Source organism: Capra hircus, chromosome 29 (assembly GCF_001704415.2).
Source record: "Capra hircus breed San Clemente chromosome 29, ASM170441v1, whole genome shotgun sequence".
In the NCBI taxonomy this organism is placed as follows: domain Eukaryota; kingdom Metazoa; phylum Chordata; class Mammalia; order Artiodactyla; family Bovidae; genus Capra; species Capra hircus.
The window spans coordinates 18,619,380-18,643,496 of record NC_030836.1 but is presented as its reverse complement, the minus strand read 5'-3'; the positions used below and the strand labels follow the sequence as shown (position 1 = coordinate 18,643,496).

At 37.7% G+C, this 24,117-nt stretch overlaps 1 protein-coding gene across 1 annotated transcript in view; it reads right to left on the bottom strand.

Moving 5' to 3' along the window:
• LOC102183767 (glycerophosphodiester phosphodiesterase domain-containing protein 4-like) overlaps positions 1–24,117 on the bottom strand; it is a 116,755-nt gene that overhangs the window by 55,403 nt on the left and 37,235 nt on the right. The window contains exon 10 of the mRNA XM_018042672.1: positions 10,575–10,731. Within this exon, the coding sequence (XP_017898161.1) occupies positions 10,575–10,731 (157 nt within the window). The remainder of the gene's footprint in view (positions 1–10,574; positions 10,732–24,117) is intronic.

Sequence of the window (24,117 nt, the reverse complement as noted above, 5' to 3'; positions counted from 1 at the left end):
TCAAAGTGGAAACCAGAAGTCCTCTCTGACTAGATTAAGGTTTTGGGGGTTTGTTTTTTCTGTAAATATTGACCTTGTATTCATGTCCAAATTAAACTCAGTTCTTAGATATTGCTATAGATTCCCAGGGATATTATACAATCAGGTCCTCTGCAAACAGAAATAGTTTTATTTCTTCCTTTCCAACAGCTATGCCTATTTACTCCCTATTGTACTGGTGTTGACTCAATATAATGTTGAATTGATTGCTAAGATAACCTCTGTTTTTCCAAGTCTTACGGAAAATGAATTAATTCAGTCTTTCACCATTAGTATAATGACAGCTATAAGTATACAACAGATTACCTCTAGCAAGTTAAAAAAGTTTCTATTTTTAATATACACAGGTTTTTCTTTTTAAGAACAGAGTTGAATTTTATCAAATGATCTTTCTGCATGTATTGAGATTATATGACTTTCTTCTTTGTACATATTAACATGATAAAAAATTATTCATTTTTAAACTGTAAACACCAACCTTGCATTGTCATGGAAAAAATACCTTTGATCAATATATGTTCTGCTTTTTACATATTGTTGGAATTTTTGAGGATATTTCTATGTATATTCATGAGGGGTATCAGTCTTTAGATTTCTTAAAATGCCTTTTTATATAAAATTTTATATAAAATTTTATATAAAAATGCCTTTTTATATATCTAATTTACACAGGGAATTATCCTCTCTTGTTGCATTTTTCTAGAAGATACTTATGGAATCAGTATAATTTTTTTTTCTTCTACACATGGTAGAATTCACCAGTGAGCACAAGTGCACCTGGAATTTTCTGCTGGAAGTTTTTACACAGTTTCTTTAATAAACATATAACACTGTTTAGGTTATATATTTCTTATTGAGTTATTCAAAAGATAAAAATTTGTATTTTAAGGCAGGAAAAGAAAATTTAAGGATAAAGTGCTCTTTCCTGGGCCTCCTTCCCCCCACCCCACTCCTTTAACATACAGTGTGCCTCTGCCTTGTACATCAACCAGATCCCTCAAAGGTGGGAATGCCTGCTCAGCTGTAAAGATATTTTGCTTTTCTTCTGATGTTACCAATGTAACTTCTTAAAAGATTTGTTTTCTTTCTCAACTCTGTAAGAGTTCACAGTGACTTGCTACTCACTTTATATGTGCTTATGTGGACTATTTATCTTTGTGGAATTTACGTAAAATGTCAGCATGTCATTTTGATGTGTGATCATCTGTCTCATAAACATATATGATTGTCTCTTCAACGTCACCCACTGCAACAGTTCTCACAGCTTCTGAAAGTCTGTCTCCTGGGTTATAATCTTCAGTTCAATTCAGTCGCTCAGTCGTGTCCGACTCTTTGCAACCCCATGAATTGCAGCTCGCCAGGCCTCCCTGTCCATCACCAATTCCCGGAGTTCACTCAGACTCATGTCCATCGAGTCAGTGATGCCATCCAGCCATCTCAACCTCTGTCGTCCCCTTCTCCTCCTGCCCCCAATCCCTCCCCGCATCAGAGTCTTTTCCAATGAGTCAACTCTTCACATGAGGTGGCCAGAGTATTGGAGTTTCAGCTTTAGCATCTTTCCTTCCAAAGAGCACCCAGGACTGATCTCCTTTAGAATGGACTGGTTGGATCTCCTTGTAGCCCAAGGGACGCTCAAGAGTCTTCTCCAACACCAAAGTTCAAAAGCATCAATTCTTTAGCGTTCAGCTTTCTCCACAGTCCAACTTTCACGTCCATACGTGACCACTGGAAAAACCATAGCCTTGACTAGATGGACCTTTGTTGGCAAAGAAGGTCTCTGCTTTTCAATATTCTATCTAAGTTGGTCATAACTTTCCTTCCAAGGAGTAAGCATCTTTTAATTTCATGGCTGCAGTCACCATCTGCAGTGATTTGGGAGCCCAAAAAAATGAAGTCCGACACTGTTTCCCCATCTATTTCCCATGAAGTGATGGGACCAGATGCCATGATCTTCGTTTTCAGAATGTTGAGCTTTAAGCCAGCTTTTAAATGCTCCTCTTTCACTTTCATCAAGAGACTTTTTAGTTCCTCTTCATTTTCTGCCATAAGGGTGGTGTCATTTGCGTATCTGAGGTTATTGATATTTCTCCCGGCAATCTTGATTCCAGCTTGTGCTTCCTCCAGTCCAGTGTTTCTCATGATGTACTCTGCATATAAGTTAAATAAGCAGGGTGACAACATACAGGCTTGACGTACTCCTTTTCCTATTTGGAACCAGTCCGTTGTTCCATGTCCAGTTCTAACTGTTGCTTCCTGACCTGCATACAGATTTCTCAAGAGCCAAATCAGGTGGTCTGGTATTCCCATCTCTTTCAGAATTTTCCACAGTTTATTGTGATTCACACAGTCAAAGGCTTTGGCATAGTCAATAAAGCAGAAATAGATGTTTTTCTGGAACTCTCTTGCTTTTTCCATGATCCAGCGGATGTTGGCAATTTGATCTCTGGTTCCTCTGCCTTTTCTAAAACCAGCTTGAACATCTGGAAGTTCATGGTTCACATATTGCTGAAGCCTGTCTTGGAGAATTTTGAACATTACTTTACTAGCATGTGAGATGAGTGCAATTGTGCGATAGTTTGGCTCAAATAAAATTCTTTTTTTTTAAACTTGATTGTTAATTGAATTTTCATGATACAGAGAACTGTTCCATTTCATCTAAATTAGCAGATTTATGTGCATGGTCTTGTTCCTAGACTATAGTATGCAAAGGGCTCTCCAGGGATATAAAGACCCGATTTATACAGTTTGCCAACTTTTGTTACTTAAATACTACAACCATGCCCAATTTCATAACTGGACTAACAGCTGGTTCTGAAATATCTGAAATGTAATATTTTGTTGTTGTGAGCCAATGTGAGCCAACTCCACTGTTCACTTTATTACCTTTGGTAATGGCTAGAGGGTCTGTACTAAAGCACATTCTTTCCTTTCCAGTATTGGAATTTTGTGTGTTTCCTCTTTTTGTCTTAGTCAGTTGACCAGATCTTTATCAATTTTGTTGATCTCTTTAAAGAATACGGTTTTCATTTATGTTTTCTTTTTCTCTGTTCCCATTTCACTGATTCATGCCGTTTATTCTATTTTCTCTTCTGCTTACTACAAGTTAAATTTGACCCTCTTTTTCTAGCTTATCAAAAAGGAAGCTTAGATTTTTGACTGAGATTCTTCTTTCCTAATATAAACAGATAATCCTAGGAGTTTTTCTCTAATCACTGCCGTAGTTGCATTCCACCAAATTTTTAAAATATTTTATTTATTTTTGGCTGTGCTGCATCTTCATTGCTCAATGCACGCGCCTTCTCTAATTGCAGCAAAGGGGGGCTAATCTTCCTTGCAGTGCACGAGCTTCTCATTGCAGTGGCTTTCCACTGTCAAGCACAGGCTCTAGGCATGCAGGCTTCAGTAGCTGTGGCACATGGGCTCAACAGTTATGGCAAATACGGCTTAGCTGTTCCAGGGTATGTGGGATCTTCTCAGACCAGGGATCATACCTGGGTTCCCTGCACTGGTAACTGGACCACCAGGGGAGTCCCAATGTTGTATTTTTTTACATTCAATTCAAAATATATCTAATATTCTGAGACTTCCGACTTTCTCTATGGGTTATTTAGAGGTGTTTCTGTGTGTTTTAATTTTGGGAATTTTTCAATTCTTAAAAAAGACCAAACCCAAATTCTGGAGCTTAAGAACCCAACAAATACAATGAAGAATGCATGAGAAAATCTTTGAAATCGAACAAATCAAATGAAAGAATAAATGACCTGGAAGAAAGGAAGCTACAAGTGTTTTAGGTGGAAGAGGAGAGAGAACTAAGATGTTTTTAAAAGTGAGGAAACATTATCACATTTATTAGGACAGCCAAAATACAGATAATGGGTGTACCTACCAAAATAAGAGAAGGATAAGGTGGCACCGCATTTATGTAAAGAAATAATAGCTGGGGACTTCCCAAACCTGGGAAAAAACCTGGACAAATCCAGGTACAAATCCACAAAGCTAATAGATCACCTCATCTCAGTGTAAAATGACCTTCTCCAAGACACATTGTAATCAAGGTGTCAGGGTGAGTGATAAATAAAGGACACCAGGGGTGGAGTGGAATTAAGTATTGCCCAAAGGAACCCCCCATTAGACTACCAGCAACAACTCGATAGGCCAGGAAAGAGTGGAACGACATACTTAAAGTATTGAAAGATTTAAAAATGCTTGCCTAGAATACTCTAACAAATGATAATCTAACAAAGTTATTCTTTAGATATGAAGGAGATATTCAGGCTCTCCCAGACAAATAAAGCTGAAAGAGTTCTTCACCACTAAATCTGCCTTACAAGAAATGCTGACAGGAGCTCTTCCACCTGAAATGAGAAGATAAACGTATACACAGCTTTCAGTTAAGGGAGAAAACCATAACTCTAGTTTAGAATAAAGTGGTAAACACTAAACATAAAGATTAAAGGAAAGAGCTTTGAAAATAACTATAGCTACCACAACGTGCAACAAACTCACAGAATAAAGTGACAGAATTTCTATAGTAAAAATATAAAAAGGGAGGACAGCAAATTAAGATAAATTACTATCAACAGGAAAAGACCTATTCAAGCTATGAGAAAGATTTTCTACGCAAACCTCATAGTACTCAGAAAACAAAAATCTAAAGCACAGACAGCAAACATTAAGAGGAAAACTGAGCAAGCAAGCATGGAAAATCACCAATTAAAAAGACAGAAGCACAAGAAAAAAGAGACAATGGAGATATGAAACAGTCAAAAGACGAAAGATAAATTCACAGTAGTATGTTCTTACATATCAACAATCATCTGAGATGTAAATGGATTGAACTCACCAAATCAAAAGGCACAGGGTGGTGGGGTGGATTAAAAATCAAGACTGAACTGCATGGTGTCTTCAGGACACTTGTTTCAATTCTAAAAATACATATAGACTCAAAATGAAAGAACTGAAGATGATATTCCAAGAGAATGATAAATAAAAGAAAGCAGATATAGTCATACTTATGCCCAAAAAAATAAATCTCAAGGCAAAATGATAACAAGGCACAAAGAAAGTCATGATGTAATGATGTAATGATAAAAGGGTAAAAACATCAAGAAGGCATAACATAATAAATACTGGGGTGGCCAAAAGGTTCATTGGTCTTTTCCCATAAGATGGCTCTAGAAGCAATTATCTGTCTTTAACTTCATTTGAAACAATTTTCTTAGGTTCTATTGTGACTGCTGACATATCGGTGTGTATTTTTTAAAAACATAAAAATTGGCGAATTTTTGTGTGGCTATTTTATTTTTAATCCATCATCATAACTTTTTAAAAATATAAATTTATTTATTTTAATTGGAGCTTAATTACTTTACAATATTGTATTGGTTTCTCCATACATCAACATGAATCCACCACAGGTATACACGTGTTCCCCATCCTGAACACCCCTCCCTCCTCCCTCCCCGTACCATCCCTCTGGGTCATCTCAGTGCACCGGCCCCAAGCATCCAGTATCATGCATCGAACCTAGACTGGTGATTCATTTCATATATGATGTTATACATGTTTCAATGCCATTCTCCCAAGTCATCCCACCCTCTCCCTCTCCCACAGAGTCCAAAAGACTATTCTATATATCTGTGTTTCTTTTGCTGTCTCGTATACAGGGTTATCATTACCATCTTTCTAACTTTTAAAAATTGTGCTGTTTTCTGCCACATAGCAGCATGAATTAGCCATAGGTATTACATATGTCTCCTCCCTCATGAACCTCCCTCCCACCTCTCACCCCATCCCATCCCTCTATGTTGTTACAGAGCACCAGATCTGAGTTCCCTGAATCATGCATCAATGGTGTAGCCATTTTAATATGGAAGATGGAATCAAAAAAGCAAAATTTTCAGCATATTATACTTTTATTATTTCAAGAAAGGCAAAAGCACAACTGAAACATGCCCCCAAAAATGTGCAGTGTGTGGAGAAAGTGCTGTGACTGATGGAACATGTCAAAAGTGGTTTGTGAAATTTAGTGCTGGACATTTCTCACTGGACTGGAGACTAGTTGAAATTGATAGCAATCAAATCAAGACATTAATTAGGAATAAAGTTACACCACAAAGTGATAGCCAACATACTCAAACTATCCATCAAGCACTCAAAATCATTTTCATTAACTTGATTATGTTTATTGCTTTGATGCTTGGGTTCTACATAAGTGATGTGAAAAAGATCTTCCTGAAAATATTTCATGCAACTCTCTACTTAAACATAACAAAAACATTCCCTAAAACCAATTGTGATGGATGATGAAAAGTGGAGACTGTACAATAATGTGGAATGGAAGAGATCAAGCACAAGCAAAATGAACCACCATCAAACACACCAAAGGCTGGTCCTCGCCCATAGAAAGTGATGTTGTGTATATAGTGGGATTGGAAGAGAGTCCTCCAATATGAGCTTCTTCAGGAAAGGCAAACAATAAATTCCAACAAGCACTGCTCTCAGTTAGACTAACTGAAAGCAGCATTCAATGAAAGGCATCCAGAATTAGTCAACAGAAAATAATCTTCCAACAGGGTAACATAAGACTGCATGTTTATTTGATGATCAGACAAAGACTGTTACAGGCTGGCTGGCAAGTTCTGATTCAACTGCCATATTCACCAGACATTGCGTCTTTGGATTTCCATTGATTTTGGTCTTCACAAAATTCTTTTAGTGGAAAAAAATTCAATTCCCTGAAAGACTGTTCAAAAAGATGAAAAGTTTTGGAAGACAGAATTACAAAGTTGCCAGAAAAATGGCAAACGGTAGTGGGACAAAAAGGTCAATATGGTGGTGTTCGATATACATCTTGGTAAAAATGAAAAATGCGTGTTTCATTCTTACTTAATAACTGAAGGAGCTTTTTGGCCAACCCAGTATTTAGCAACTTGTTCTCACCACCTCTCTGAATTCAGGTACACATTCTTTTTACTGAGTCACTATGTTTCAGGGCAATGCAGTCACCTACATAAACTGAATAGAAATATGCCCCCCTTTACACTGGGATATAACTGGAAAAATTGTGTTGTCAACGTCATATCTGAAGATCATATTTGAGATTACATGTCATTCAACCTGACATGACAAGCCCCCAGTCCCCACTAAGGATACACATACAATTGGTATTTGGAACCAATGCCTACGCACCTTTGTAGGCAAACTGTATGGTTTCCCTGTTGCACACTGTCTCAGCATTACAGGTGGTAAGAAAGATCAATGATGAGCAGGAGAAGAAGAGAGAAACTTGCCCGTATTTGTAGCTATACCTGTGAAAACTGGTTCAAGTGAACTTCTAATTTTTAAAGTAGTAGTGAGAAAAAGAGCTCTGGAATGATAGGGACTATTAAAAGAGATATTCTAGATTCTCTATATACTCTCTAGACAGAACCTCATTAATAGCCTTAGTAGGTGTTTAACACAATCTGACTCTAGAGCCAAATAATACAAAATCACAAGACCAGCCTCTAAATAATCTACAGATTTTATTTATGATCATGAGAGGGCCTAAATTATTCAAAACTCAGAATTAAGACTTGTTGAACCCTCCAGCATCAGGGTGGCACTTTTTCTTACCAGGCACACCTAAGTGTCATTGGATTCTTAAGGGAATGTACCTTTCTTTGAATTACTTACTATTAATTAGGGACAGATAATATAAAGTTAGATGTTGACTTTGATAAAACTGATAAAAGAGGAAAATATTTTTGTCCAGTCAAGATGCAAGTGAGTTTTGATAGAGAACTCAAAGTAAACTTTATTGTCACAGAGTATATTAACCAAAATAATACACTAAATTTGTATCCAACTTAGCAATGTAATTTCAGCATTACTTTGTTGTACTTATTTGCATGTTGGCTTCTCACTTTTCTTTTGAGTGGGTTTTGTCATTCTTTTTGTTCCTATATTAATGTGTTAGTTAAAACTTATACCCTGCTTACTATCTATATGATTGAGAATTATATATCTGTAATTTTGATATTTATACTTTCACAAAAAGGATATAAAAATGTTCCACACAAAGGTTGGTTTTACTGGAGAAAGGGGAACTCAGCTAAGTTTCTAGGGACAACTCCTAGAATTTCTGTATCTATTTTTATTTCATTACTAATCAGATTAACTACTTAATTTTCACAAGAAATCTCAAGAAGAACAAATATACTAACAAATAATCAACTCACCACCATATCAATCCATAATGATACCCATCCAAATGAAGAGCAACCCAGAATACATTTCACAAAGAAAACCAATTTATCTTGCTATGGAAAATTATCCAAACATCCAAATCTTTAAATTATGTGCTATCATCACTCTGACCACCTGTGAACACACAGCATGCAAGCAAAGAAAGTTCCACAGTCAAACCTGGGGTCTGGTAGGCTACAGTCCATGGGGTCGCAAAGAGTTAGACATGACTGAACAACTACTACTTGCACTCAGATAACCATAATTGAAGCTGAGGTCTCAGGATACTCCTCAGCAGCCAAAGTAATAGCAAAACAAAGCACTGCAAGCATACCATCTAAATATTCTGATAGGAAACTGTTGATCCTAAAAGAAGCCACCAAAATTTATTACAATAACATATCCAGTCACACCACTTACCAGCGACTTTACCAGCCATGTTACAAAATAGATACAGTAATAATCTTTTCATCTGGAACATGCACTTGACAAAACATTATCTATGGCTAACTAAGCCAATATATACATACATTCTAATGAAGCATCCCTAGTTTCTGTGTGTCTATTCTCCAACCAGTCCATTCTAAAGGAGATCAGCCCTGGGTGTTCTTTGGAAGGAATGATACTAAAGCTGAGACTCCAGTACTTTGGCCACCTCATGAGAAGAGTTGACTCATTGAAAAAGACTCTGATGATGGGAGGGAGCAAGGGCAGGAGGAGAAGGGGACGACAGAGGATGAGATGGCTGGGTGGCACCACCGACTCAATGGATGTGAGTCTGAGTGAACTCCGGGAGTTGGTGATGGACAGGGAGGCCTGGCGTGCTGCGATTCATGGGGTCGCAAAGAGTCGGACACGACTGAGCGACTGAACTGACTGACTGACCGATTCATGTATGACAAGATATATACAGAGCCTACACACAGAAACCCCTACTATCAGATTGATCCCATTACTTTCACATATGGTAATAGTGCTTATAGGCTATGTACTCATATGAAAATAAGTATTCTGAGGTGATACAGTCATTACAAATCAATCTTCATCTATTCCTTATATTAACACTAGTTAATAGAACGAATTTGAAGTGGATAAATCTACCCTCACATAATCCTTTACTTTTCACATTTTTATTATGAAAAAAGATTAAATTTGTCCTCTAGATTAACATTAAATATAAATAAAATTCCTAGTACATAATCAAAAGTATTTGAAAGTTTGCTTCCATAATTACACTATTACCTGATAGGAGAACTGTTACCACAGCTGCCCCTAACTATCCTAGCTCTGCTACCATAGGTGCTAGTAATATGAATGCTTGCTTCTCATTTATTTGCTATCAAAATAAAAGACTCAAAGTGCAAAAACCACCACAATATTGTAAAGTAATTAGCCTTCAATTAAAATAATTAATTTTTTTAAAATGAGTATATCTGATTGATAAAACCTAGTTTGTGTGGATTCCCTCTAGACATATGATAACCCGGAAAATGTAAGTTTTTTTTGTTTTCTTTAACTATTCTGAGAATAATTCTGAGAAAGTCAGGCTTGACTTTCATCACATGCAAATTTCACCTTTTGTTTTACCCATTTAAAATACTCAGGGTAATTCTAAACTCTCTAACTTGTTATTTAAGCACTGCTATAGTCTCCTTATAACATATTTTCCTGATTCTTCTCTCAATCTCTCTCTCTTTTCTCCTCCTTACCACTTCTTCCCTACCTCTTTCTTACACACTCACACACACACACACACACACACACACACACTCTATATCCCCTCTTGTCCATTACAGTATAATCTCTAAAACAAATCACTATCATTGCCTTTGCTGCTGCTGCTGCTGCTAAGTCACTTCAGTCGTGTCCAACTCTGTGTGACCCCATAGACGGCAGCCCACCAGGCTCCGCCATCCCTGGATTCTCCAGGCAAGAACACTGGAGTGGGTTGCCATTTCCTTCTCCAATGCATGAAAGTGAAAGTGAAGTTGCTCAGTCATGCCCGACTCTTAGCAACCCCGTGGACTGCAGCCTACCAGGCTCCTCTGTCCATGGGATTTTCCAGGCGAGAATACTGGAGTGGCGTGCCATTGCCTTCTCCTCATTGCCCTTAGTTCCCCTCAAAAATGATCTTATTTTAGCTCAAATGGTACCTTTGCATGAAATGTTCTCCAACTCGTTAAGTAGAAACCTTCACACTTGCATCAAAATTATAGCTGTACACACTGTATTTATCTCCAGGATTAGCACACGACCATACAAAAGAGAGTAAATGCAGGGTTTTGGCCCCAAGAAATGTGTCTTACCCATGAATCTGAAAACCATTTGCCTGCATTCAGAGTTGACAGGAAATCCCAATTAAAAAAGCTACTGTGTTCGTGGGAGGCATTTGGCATGACGTCCAAGATATTGGTTGTTCTTCTCAAGTCATAATCATGCATGAGAAAAGGCACCTTATCCAAGCTGCAGGCAGAGGGGAAAATAGGAGAAAGGATCAATATATTGAATTCAATCATCTTGGTAGATAGGGTTCTTAGAAAGTCCATCAAGGTCACAAGTCTTACTAGGGTTCCTTACTCCAACCCAACTCTCATCAAAGGACTAGGTACCAGTAATTCATAGTTGATGTCAATATTTTAATGTCCTAGGTATCAACATTTTCCGGTATATAATAATAATGTTTATGATGAAAGAATAACTTCTATAGGCATGAAATTTTCACAATGGAGAAAAAGATAGGTACAGAAGTGATGTGAATGTAAAGTGAATGGGGTGAGGATGGGCCAAGGCCTTGTGGGCCTCAGAGTCATAGTAAGTAGGCACTCAGGCAATCTTCTTGTGTTTTCTGGCCCATTTTCCAGCTAGGCACCTGCCATGAGTATTTCTTTCCCCAGACACTTCACATCAGATGGTGTTATTAGAAAAGATCCTGGTTTTGTTTTCTGATGTTTACCTTGAAGAATCTCTGCTTTTAAGAGAATCTCTCTTCTTTTCTCATTAAAAGACCTAAGAAGTGAACTCTGTAATGGCTATGAGGGAGTAACAGGATGGAAACTTAGCACCCTTCCCATAAACCACTAGAAAACTTGACAAAATAAGGCAATGATGTTTTCAGCCAATGGACAACAGGGAGCACAGTACGACGGTCTTGGAGAAAAGGTAAACAAGTAGGCTCTACCATTCTCCAGGCTTTTGTCTTGCAGGTGAATACTAGACTGTACTACTGGGAAGAAAAACCCTAAAAGGGACCCAGAAATTGTGTGAAATGAGAAAAAAAAAGTCAGATGAAGGACAGGTCAAGAGACTTTGTGGCCTAGAGTTCCATAGGGAATTGAGCTATGCTAAAAAGATTGTTAGGGAAATACATAAAGTTTATGACTAAATATCAGGTGTCTCTTGCAGAGTAAAATTCTCTGAAGCTTGCCAAGATCAAGGAAATGAAAAATTACCAGAAATTTCTAAGACAATTTGGACACCTCCTACTAGGTGTGTGAATTATTCAAAGTCTATCCAGTGAGAATAAACAGATGTCAATAATTACTCAGGCATTCTCTAGAGACTCCAGAGGGCAACACTTTTGAAATGGGGATAATTTAGAACTAGAATGACTGTAGAACTTCCACTAAAGAGCTTAAAAGCAAGCCTCCAAAGCATTGAACTAATCTCCAAATCAACTTAACTGCCTGCTACAGAAAGTCAAATTCTTTCAAGGAGAACAAGAAAATTTAGTAACCAGCATGGTAAAATCACAAAGTGCAGCATGTAAACAAAATTTACCTGACAGGTAAAGAAGCAGAAAAACATACCTATAATCAGGAGAAATTATCCAATGATGGCAAACTTGGAAATGAAAGAGGTAATAAAATTAATAAATATGGATATTAAATTATATAAAACATAAATATAAGTGATGTATAAAGCAGATGTAAAATATGAGCATAATGAAGACATAACTATAAGAAATAAAAAATAAAGGAAATTCCAGAGCTGAAATAATAACTGAAATGAAAATTTCATTGGGTGAAATTATCAGCAGATTAGTTATTACAGATGATGTAAAGATCAATGAATTTTCAAATGTAGGAACAGAATTTATCCAAATTATATATGTATGATTAGGGTCCTAAGAGGAGGGGGTGAACAGGAAAAACATCTGAGGAAATGAAAGTTTAAAAAAATCTCCAGATCTCATAAAAAGTATGTACAATATATCCAAGAATATTAATGAATATGAAAAGTGATAAATATGAGTACACATAAATATAAGAAAAAAATTAATGAACTTGAAGATAGGACAATGCAAGTTACTGAGTCTGAGGAAGAGACTAAAAAAAGACTATAGAAAAGTAAAGAGTCTATGGTCACCCAGACATCAAAGCTAGACAAGCATTACCAAAAAGGAAACTACAGATCAATATCCCTTAGGAACACTGATGCAAAAATGCTCAACAAAATACCAGCAAATAGAACTCAGCAGTGTAATTACAGGATTATAAACCATGATCAAGTGGGATTTATTCTGACATGCAAGGATAATTCAACATATCAAAATCCATCAGTGTCATACACCACACTGATAGAATAAAGGGGTGGGGAATGATCATCCCAATTGATGCAGAGAAAGCATTTAAGAAAATTTTATACCCTTTCATGATAAAAATACTAAACAGACTAGAAATAGCAGGAAACCACCCCTGGGATTTCCCTGGTGGTCCATTGGCTGGGACTCTGTGTTCCCAATGCAGAGGGCTGGGGTTCAATCTCTGGTCCGGCAGCTAGATCCTGCATGCTACAACTGGGAGTTCACACGCCACAATAAAGGATCTGTCATGTGGTAACTGGGGATACTGCAGGCTGCAACAAAGATCCAAGATACTGCATGATGCAACTAAGACCCGCCACAGCCAAGTAAATAAATATTTTTAAAAAGAATAAAAACAAGGAAACTATCCCAATATAATTAAACACATATATGAGAGATCCAGAGTGAACACTGTGCTCAATGGTGAAAGACCGAAAGCTTTTCCTCTAAGATTAAGAACAAGGCAAGGATGTCTGCTTTGGGGATCCCTATTCATAGTAATCCTGGGAATTCTAGCCAGAGTAATTAGGCAACACAGGGAAATAAAGAACATACAGACTGAAAAGAAAGAAATAAAATTAACCTCTGTTTTTAGATGATATTATCTTATGCACAGAAAATTCTAAGATTACACATAAAGAAAACCAATAAATGAATTCAGTAAAGCAGCAGGATACAAAGTCAACACACAAAAATCAGCTGCATTTCTATACACTAAGATTGAACAATCTGAAAAAGAAATTACAAAAGCAACTGTGTTAGCACCCATTTTGTGAAAGAATAAAATACATAAAAGGGGGTAAAAGATATATTCAGTGAAGTCTAGAACACAAGCTGAAATGAAGGATAGAGGACACACACAAATGGAGACAATCCCATGTCCATGGATTGAAAGACCACATTGTTAAGATGTCAAAACTACACAAAGCAATTACAGATTCAGTGCAACCTATTAACAAAATCTCAGTAACATTTAAGAAATAGAAAAATTCAACCTAAAATTCACAAGGATCCCATATAGCCAGAACAATCTTGAAAAAGAAGAACAAAACCAGAGGATTCACATTTCCTGATTTCAAAATGTACTATGAAGCAACAGCAATCAAAATAGTATGGTACTGGCATAAAGACAGAAAAATAAAACAATAGAATAGAGAGCCCAGAAACAAAGCCCCGCTTATATGGTCAAGTGATTTTTGAACCAAGGCCATTCAACAGGGAAAAGACGATTTTTTCCACAAACTGTCAGGAAAACTTGGATATTCACATGAAAAGAATGAAACTGGGCGTTTCCTTAATATCATATACAAAAATTAACTCAAAATTAATCAAAAACCTAATGTAAGAAATAAAACATTAAAATTCTTAGAATAAAACATAGAGAAAAAAATCATGACATTGGATTCAGCAATTTTTTTTCTATGATGGCAAAACTAGAGGCAAAAACAAAAATTTAAGCAAATTGGCTTCATGAAAATAAAAAATGTTATACACCAAAAGACACTATTGACAACCTAAAAAGGCATCCCATAAACAAGGAGAAAATATTCGCAAGTCATATATGTGATAAAGGATTAAAATTCAGAATATAAAGAAAAGTCCTAAATCTCAACAACAAAAACAAACAATTCAAAAATGGGTAGAGGACTTGACTACACATTTGTCTAAAGAAGACTTGGACTGAGAAATAATTAAATGAGTAGGAGTCAACATCACTAGTCACTGGGGAAATGTAAATCAACTATAATGAGATGCCACCACACAAAGATTAAGATGGCTCCTATCAAAAAGCAGAAACCAATAAGGTTTGTTGTTATTGGTGAGAATGTGGAGAAACTGGATCCCTTGTACACTGTTGGTGGGAACACAAGGTGGTACAGCCAATTTGGAAAAGAGTAATGGCAATTCCTCAAAAAATTAAAAACAGAATTACCATATGATCCAGCAACCAAAAGAACTGAAAGCTGGGTCTCAATGAGGTATTTATGCACCCATGTTATATGGTATATACATACAGTAGAAGATCATTCATCGTTTTAGGAAGGAAGGCCTGCAATATGCTACAACATGAATAAACCTTCAGGACTTTAAGCTAAGTGATACAAGCCAGTAACATACAAAAGGTACTGTATGATTCCACTTATACAAAGTACTTAGAGTAATTAAAATCATAAAGGAGAAAAGTAGAATGGGATTGCCAGGGTCTGGAGCTGAGGAGAAGGAGGGATTGAAAGTAATATTTTAAGAGTAAGAGGTCCAGTTTTACAATATAAAAAGAGTTTGAGAGATGAATGTTGAAGGTTGGGAAACATTATATATACATATAATATACAAATTATATATATATAAAAGCATCAATTCTTCAGCTTCCAGCTTTCTTCACAGTCCAACTCTCACATCCATACATGACCACTGGAAAAACCATAGCCTTGACTAGATGGACCTTTGTTGGCAAAGTAATGTCTCTGCTTTGGAATATGCTGTCTAGGTGAGTCATAGATTTTCTTCCAAGGAGTAAACATCTTTTAAATAATGGCTGCAGTCACCATCTGCAGTGATTTTGGAGCCGAAAAAAATGATATCTCTCACTGTTTCCATTGTTTCCCCATCTATTCACCATGGAGGGATGGGACCAGATGCCATGATCTTAATTTTCTGAATGGTGATTTTAAGCCAACTTTTTCACTCACCTCTTTGACTTTCATTAAGAGGCTCTTTAGTCCTTCACTTTCTGCAATAAGGGTGGTGTCATCTGCATATCAGAGGTTATTGACATTTCTCCTACCAATCTTTATTCCAGCTTCTACTTCATCCAGCCTGGCATTTCACATGATGTAATCTGCATATAAGTTAAATAATCAGGGTGACAATATACAGCCTTGATGTACTCCTTTCCCACTGAGGAATAGGTCTGTTGTTCCATGAACAGTTCTGTTGCTCCTTGAGCTGCATACAGATTTCTCAGGAGGCAGGTCACTTGCTTTGGTATTGCCATCTCTTGAAGAATTTTCCACACTTTGTTGTGATCCACAAAGTCAAAGGCTTTGGTGGAGTCCATAAAGCAGAAGTAGATGTTTCTCTGGAAGTCTCACTATTTTGATGATCCAACGGACATTGGCAATTTGATCTCTGGTTCCTCTGCCTTTTCTAAATCTAATTGAACATCTAGAAGTTCGTAATTCATGTACTGCTGAAGCCTGGCTTGGAAAATTTTGAACATTACTTTGTTAGCATGTGAGATGAGTACAATTGTGCTCTAGTTTCAACATTCCTTGGCATTGCCTTTCTTTGGGATTGAAATGATAACTGACCTTTTCCAGACCTGTGGTCAATGCTGAGTTTTCCAAATTTGGTGGCATATTGAGTGGAGCACTTTCACAGCATCATCTTTTAGGATTTGAAATAGCTCAACTGGAATTCCATCACCTCCACTAGCTTTCTTCGTAGTGATCTTTCCTAAGGCCTACTTTTAACATCAGACTCCAGGATGTCTGGCTCAAGATGAGCGATCACACCATTGTGTTTATCTGGGTCATGAAGACCTTTTTTGTATAGTTCTTCTGTGTATTCTTGCCACCTCTTGTTAATATCTTCTGCTTCTGTTAGGTCCATACCATTTTTGTCCTTTATTGTGCCCAACTTTGCATGAAATGTTCCCATGGTATCTCTAATTTTCTTGAAGAGAACTCTACAGTTTCCCATTCTGTTGTTTTCCTCTGTTTCTTTGCATGGATCACTGAGGAAGGCTTTCTTATCTCTCCTTGCTGTTCTTTGGAACTCTGCATTCAGATGCTTATATCTTTCCTTTTCTCCTTTTACTTTAGCTTCTCTTTTCTCAGCTATTTGTAAGGCCTCCTGAGACAACCATTTTACCATTTTGCATTTCTTTTTCTTGGGGAATCTCTTGATCACTGCCTCTTGTACATGTCATGAACCTCTACCTATAGTTCTTCAGGCACTCTATCACATCTAATCTCTTGAATCTATTGGTCACTTCCACTGTGTAATCATAAAGAATTTGATTTAGGTCATACCTGAATGGTCTACTAGTTTTCCCTACTTTCTTCAATTTAAGTCTGAATTTGGCAATAAGGAGTTCATGATGAGCCACAGTCAGCTCCAAGTCTTGTTTTTGCTGACTGTATAGAGCTTCACCATCTTTGGCTGCAAAGAATATAATCAATCTCATTTCGGTATTGACCATCTGGTGATGTCCATGTGTAGAGACATCTCTTGTGTTGCTGGAAGAGATTGCTTACTATGACCAGTGTGTTCTCTTAGCAAAACTCTGTTAGCCTTTGACTTGCTTCATTTTGTAATCTAAGGCCAAATTTGCCTGTTACTTCAGGTATCTCTTGACTTCCTACTTTTGCATTCCAGTCTCCTGTCATGAAAAGAACATATTTTGGGGTGTTAGTTCTAGAAAGTCTTGTAGGTCTTCATAAAACTGTTCAACTTCAGCTTCTTCAGCATTAGTAGTCAGAGCATAGACTTGGATGACTGTTACATTGAATGGTTTGTGTTGGAAACAAAGAGAGATCATTCTATCGTTTTTCAGATTCCATCCAAGTACTGCATCAGACTCTTTTGATTACTATGAGGGCTACTCCAGTTCTTCTAAGGGATTCTTTCCCATAGTAGTAAATATAATGGTCATCTGAGTTAAATTCACTCATCCCATTCCTCTTTAGTTCACTGTTTCCTAAAATGTCGATGTTCACTCTTGCCATCTCCTGTTGACCAATTCCAGTTTGCCTTGATTCATCGACCTAACATTCCAAGTTTCTAAGGAATATCACTCTTTACAACATCGACTTTACTTCCATCACCCGTCACATCCACAACTGGGTGTTGTTATTGCTTTGCCTCTATCTCTTCTCTTTCTAGAGGTATTTCTCCACTTATCTCCCTCAGCATATTGGGCACCTACCATGCTGGGGAATTCATCTTTCAGTGTCCTATCTTTTTGTCTTTTCATGCTGTTCATGGGGTTCTCAAGGCGAGAATACTGAAGTGGTTTGCCATTCCCTTCTCCAGTGGACCACGTTTTGTCAGAATCCTCCACCATGACCCATCCATCTTGGGTGGCACTACAAGGCATGGCTCATAGTTTCATTAAGTTAGACAGGCTAATATACATATATATAACCACTAAAGCATGCGTTTAAAAATCATTAAGATGGGGATCATTCTGTTGTTTTTGAGATTGCACCCAAGTACTGCATTTTGGACTCTTCTGTTGACTATGTGGACTACTCCATTTCTTCTAAGGGATTCTTGCCCACAGTAGTAGATTAATGGTCAACTGAATTAAATTCACCCATTCTGGTCCATTTTAGTTCACTGATTTCTAAAATGTCCATATTATCTAACATTTCAGATTTCCTATGTTCTTTACAGCATTGGACTTTAATTCCATCAGTCGCATCCACAATTGGGCGCTGTTTTTGCTTTGGCATCACCAGAGGGTCAATACCAAAATGATATTGATTATATTCTTTGCAGCCAAAGATGGAGAAGCTCTATACAGTCAGCAAAATCAAGACCTGGAGCTGACTGTGGCTCAGATCATGAACATCTTATTGCAAAATTCAGACTTATATTGAAGAAAGTAGGGAATCCACTAGACCATTCAGGTAGAACCTAAATTAACCCTTTACAGTTATACAGTGGAAGTGACAAACAAATTCAAGAGATTATATCTGATAGATAGAGTGCCGGAAAAACTATGGAAAAAGGTTTGTGACATTGTACAGGAAGCAGTCATCAAGACCATCCCCAAGAAAAAGAAATGCAAAAAGGCAAGGTGAAAATAGCTGAGAAAAGAAGAGAAGCTAAAGTAAAAGGAGAAAGGGAAAGATATATCCATTTGAATGCAGAGTTCCAAAGAGTAGCAAGGAGAGATAAGAAAGCCTTCCTCAGTGATCCATGCAAAGAAATAGAGGAAGCAACAGAATGGGAAAGACTAGAGATCTCTTCAAGAAAATTAGAGATACCAAGGGAATGTTTCATGCAAAGATGGGCACAATAAAGGGCAGAAATTGTATGGACCTAACAGAAGCAGAAGATATTAACAAGAGATGGCAAGAATACACAGAAGAACTATACAAAAAAGGTCTTCATGACCCAGATAACCATAATGCTTTGATTACTCACATAGAACCAGACAACCTGGAGTCTGAAGTCAAATGGGCCTTAAGAAGCATCAGTACAAAGAAAGCTAGTGGAGGTGATGGAATTCCAGTTGAGCTATTTCAAATCCTAAAAGATGATGCTGGAAAAGTGCTGCACTCAATATGCCAGCAAATTTGGAAAACTCAGCATTGACCACAGGACTGGAAAAGGTCAGTTTTCATTCCAATCCCAAAGAAAGGCAACGCCAAAGTTGTTGAAACTACAGCACAATTGCACTCATCTCACATGCTAGCAAAGTAATGCTCAAAATTCTCCAAGTCAGGCTTCAACAGTATGTAAACTGAGGGCTTCCAGATGTTCAAGTTGGATTTAGAAAAGGCAGAGAAACCAGAGGTCAGATTGCCAATATCCACTGAATCATTGAAAAAGCAAGAGAGTTCCAGAAAAATATCTACATCTGCTGCATTGACTATGTCAAAGCCTTGACTGTGGATCACAACAAAGTGTGGAAAATTCTTCAAGAGATGGGAATACCAGACCACCTTACATGCCTCCTGAGAAACCTGTATGCATGTCAAGAAGCAACAGTTAGATCCACACATGGAACAACAGACTGGTTCCAAACTGGGGAATGAGTACATCAAGGCTGCATATTGTCACCCTGCTTATTTCTTCTATGCAGAGTACATCATGCAAAATGTCAGACTGGATGAGGCATAAGCTGGAATCAAGATTGCTGGGAGAAATAGCAATAATCCCAGATATGCAGATGACACCACTCTTATGGCAAAAGACAAAGAGGAACTAAAGAGCCTCTTGATGAAAAACAGGAGAGAGAAAAAGCTGTCTTAAAGCTCAACATTCAAAAAATGAGGATCATGACATGCGTTCCCATCACTTCATGGCAAACAGATGGGGAACCAAAGGAAAAAGTGACAGACTTTATTTTCTTGGGCTCCAAAATCACTGCAGATTGTGACTGCAGACGTGAAATTAAAAGATGCTTGTTCCTTGGAATAAAAGCTATGACCAACCTAGATAGCATATTACAAAGCAGAGACATTACTTTGCCAACAAAGGTCCATCTAGTCAAAGCTATGGTTTTTCTAGTAGTCAAGTATGGATGTGAGAGTTGGACCATAAAGAAAGCTGAGTGCCAAAGAATTGGTGCTTTCAAACTGTGTTGTTGGAGAAAACTCTTGATATGCCAAATAAACACAGGAAAATTTTATTATTAGAGAAATGAAAATCAAAACTACAATGAGGTATCACCTTGCACTGGTCAGAACGGCCATCATCAAAAAGTCTACAAACAATAAATTCTGGAAAGAGTGCGAAGAAAAGGGAACCCTCTTGCACTGTTGGCAGGAATGTAAACTGATACAGCCACTATAATGAACAGTATGGAGCTGCCTTAAAAACACTAGGAATAAAACTATGATATGAGCCAGCAATCCCACTACTGGGCATATAATCTTAGAAAACCATGATTGAAAAAGACACATGCATCCCATATAATTGAGAGGACAGTGCTGACTTATCACAGGTTCTCAGGAGGTACTTCTCTCTTCCCCACCCCTCCCTTAAGCACACACACACACACACATACACACACACACACACACACACAGCCTGACCATAATACCTGTAATCACTGGGCATTCCCCAACACTTAACAATTTTAGTCCTCTGAGGATTTTAACCATTTGTACATTTTTAAATTACCACCTAGGTCCTTTCAGCTCTAACCTGTAAACTTTGAGCGTATTACACCTCTTGTTTCTTTTTCTTTCACTACTTGTAATCTGTTATCTTCTCATTCTAGGTGAAATTCAGAAAATGAAAGAGAGTTCATCATTGTCCCCTTTAAGTTCTGGCTCCCAGAAACATTTCCTGAAATTCACTGGCCACATACACATACACATGTGTACAAACATTCAATAGCTACGATTGAATAGCAGGATTGAATAGCTAGGATTGAAGCAACCTAGATAAATCAACAGATGAACAGATAAAGAAGCTGTGGTATATATATAAATGTTACTTAACCAAAACAAGGAACATATTCAAGTCAATTCAAATGAAGTGGATGAACCTAAGAGATTGTTATATAGAGTGAAGTCATAAAAAGAAGAACAAATATCATAAATTAATGCATATATATGGAATCTAGAAAACTGGAACTGATGAACCTATTTGCAGGGCCACAAAAAAGAACAGACTTTGTGGACACAGTGAGGCAATGAGAAGGTGAGACAAATTGAGACTCTAGCATTGACACATATATATTACTATATGTAAAATATATAGCCAGTGGGTATTTGCTGTATGATATACAAGCAGCTCAAACCTGGTGCTCTGTGACAACCTAGAAGAGTGGGTTGGGGTGGGAGGTGGGAGGGTGATTCAAGAGGGAGGGGACATATGTATACCTATGGCTGATTCATGTTGATATATGGCACAAATCAAGACAAGATTGTAAAACAATTATCCTCCAATTAAAAATAAATAATTTTTTAAATGTGGCTAGTATGGTAAGTGAATGTTTAAGTTTATAAGAAATTGCCTAACTATATTTTGGAGTGGCTACACTATTTTACAATCCTCCACAATATATAAGAGATTCATTCAGCTGTCTGCATCCTTGCCAGCATTTGCTAGCCAATATATTTTTTCCAACATTATATTTGTGTGTAGTGATATCTTATGATGACTTTAATTTGCTCTTCTCTAGTTGGACTGTGAAGAAAGCTGAGCACCAAAGAATTGATGCTTTTGAACTGTGGTGTTGGAGAAGACTCTTGAGAGTCCCTTGGACTGCAAGGAGATCCAACCAGTCCATTCTGAAGGAGATCAGTCCTGGGTGTTCTTTGGAAGGAATGATGCTAAAGCTGAAACTCCAGTACTTTGGCCACCTCATGCGAAGAGTTGACTCACTGGAAAAGACTCTGCTGCTGGGAAGGATTGGGGGCAGGAGGAAAAGGGGACAACAGAGGATGAGATGGCTCGATGGCATCACCGACTCGATGGACATGAGTCTGAGTGAACTCCAAGAGTTGGTGATGGACAGGGAGGCCTGGAGTGCTGCGATTCATGGGGTCGCAAAGAGTTGGATGTGACCGATTAGCGACTGAATGGCTAATGATGCTATCCATATTTTCATGTTCTTGATTGCCATCTGTGTATTTTCTTGGGTGAAGGGCCAAGAAAGCATTAGAAGCCCACTTTATAAAGGGCTTGTTTCTTTACTGTTCAGTTGATAGAATTCTTATATTCTACATACAAGTCCTATGCTGCATATGGGTTTGCAAATATTTTCTCCCAGTCTGCATTTTGTTTCTTCACAGGGTCTTTCAAAAGACAAATGTTTATTTTCATAAAGTTTAATTTTACAGTTTTTCTTTATGGTACATGTTTGTAGTATCATATCTTCACCTAATCCAAGCTCACAAAGATTTTTTTTCCTATGGTTTCTTGTCAAAGTTTTGGAGTTTTACATTTAGATCTATTATTCATTTTGAGCTACTTTTTGTATAAGGCATGAGGTAAAGAATGAGGTTCTCCACTACTCTCACCTCCACAATGGAAGTTCAAGTGTTCCAACACCTTTTATTAGAAAGACCGTCTTTATTTTACTGATCTTCAACCTTTGGTTAAAAAAACAAAACACATACACGGGGTTATGTACTGGGATCTGTTTCTGGAATCCCTATCCTGTTGAACTGATTTGCATGTCTGATTCTTTATTACTGCATTGTTCATATTACTGTGGCTAGACAGTATGTCTTGAAATCACATAGTGCAATTCCTCTAACTTTATTCTTCTTTATCAGTATTGGTATAGCTATCCTAGTTCCCCTATCTTTCCTATAAAATTTAGAATCAGATTGTCTGAGGATTTTTTAAGCTGATGGCATTCTTTTCTTTTTAAAAATTTCTATTTTGAGGTAACTGTAGATTCACTTGGGTTTGTAAGAAATAATACCATGAGATTTCCCCAACAGTAACATTCAGAAAATGACGATCATGGCATCCGGTCCCATCACTTCATGGGAAATAGATGGGGAAACAGTGGAAAGAGTGTCAGACTATATTTTTGGGCTCCAAAATCACTGCAGATGGTGACTGCAGCCAAAATTAAAAGACGCTTACTCCTTGGAAGAAAAGTTATGACCAACCTAGATAGCATATGGAAAGCAGAGACATTACTTTGCCGACTAAGGTCCGTCTAGTCAAGGCTATGGCTTTTCCAGTGGTCATGTATGGATGTGAGAGTTGGACTGTGAAGAAGGCTGAGCGCTGAAGAATTGATGCTTTTGAACTGTGGTATTAGAGAAGGCTCTTGAGAGTCCCTTGGACTGCAAGGAGATCCAACCAGTCCATTTTGAAGGAGATCAGCCCTGGGATTTCTTTGGAGGGAATGATGCTAAAGCTGAAACTCCAGTGCTTTGGCCACCTCATGCGAAGAGTTGACTCATTGGAAAAGACTCTGATGCTGGGAGGGATTGGGGGCAGGAGGAGAAGGGGACGACCCAGGATGAGATGGCTGGATGGCATCACTGACTCGATGGACGTGAGTCTGAGTGACTCCGGGAGTTGGTGATGGACAGGGAGGCCTGGCGTGCTGCGATTCATGGGGTCGCTAAGAGTCGGACACGACAGAGCGACTGAACTGAACCGAACGTCTGACTATAGTACAATGTTGCAAGGAAATTGATATTGATAAAATCACTGATCTTATTCCAATTTCATTAGTTTTACATATACTTGTATGTGTATGTGCTCATGTTATCACATGGACAGATTCAGGTGACAACCACCACAGTCAAGAGGCAAAGCAGTAAAGATGTGAGAGCAATCTTTTATCATTTATAGCCACAGCCACCATGCTCTTTCCCCTTCATCATTCCAGGCAACCACTGATTTATTTCCAATCACTTAATTTTATCATTTTGAAAATTATATAATAAAGAAAGCATATAGTATGTACCCTTAGAGAGTAGCTTTTTTCATGCAGCACAGTTCCCATGAGACTCATCCAAACTGTTGCATGTATTACTAGATCATTCCTTTTTATTGCTGAGTAGTATTTCATGGTCGGAGAAGGCAATGGCACCCCACTTCAGTACTCT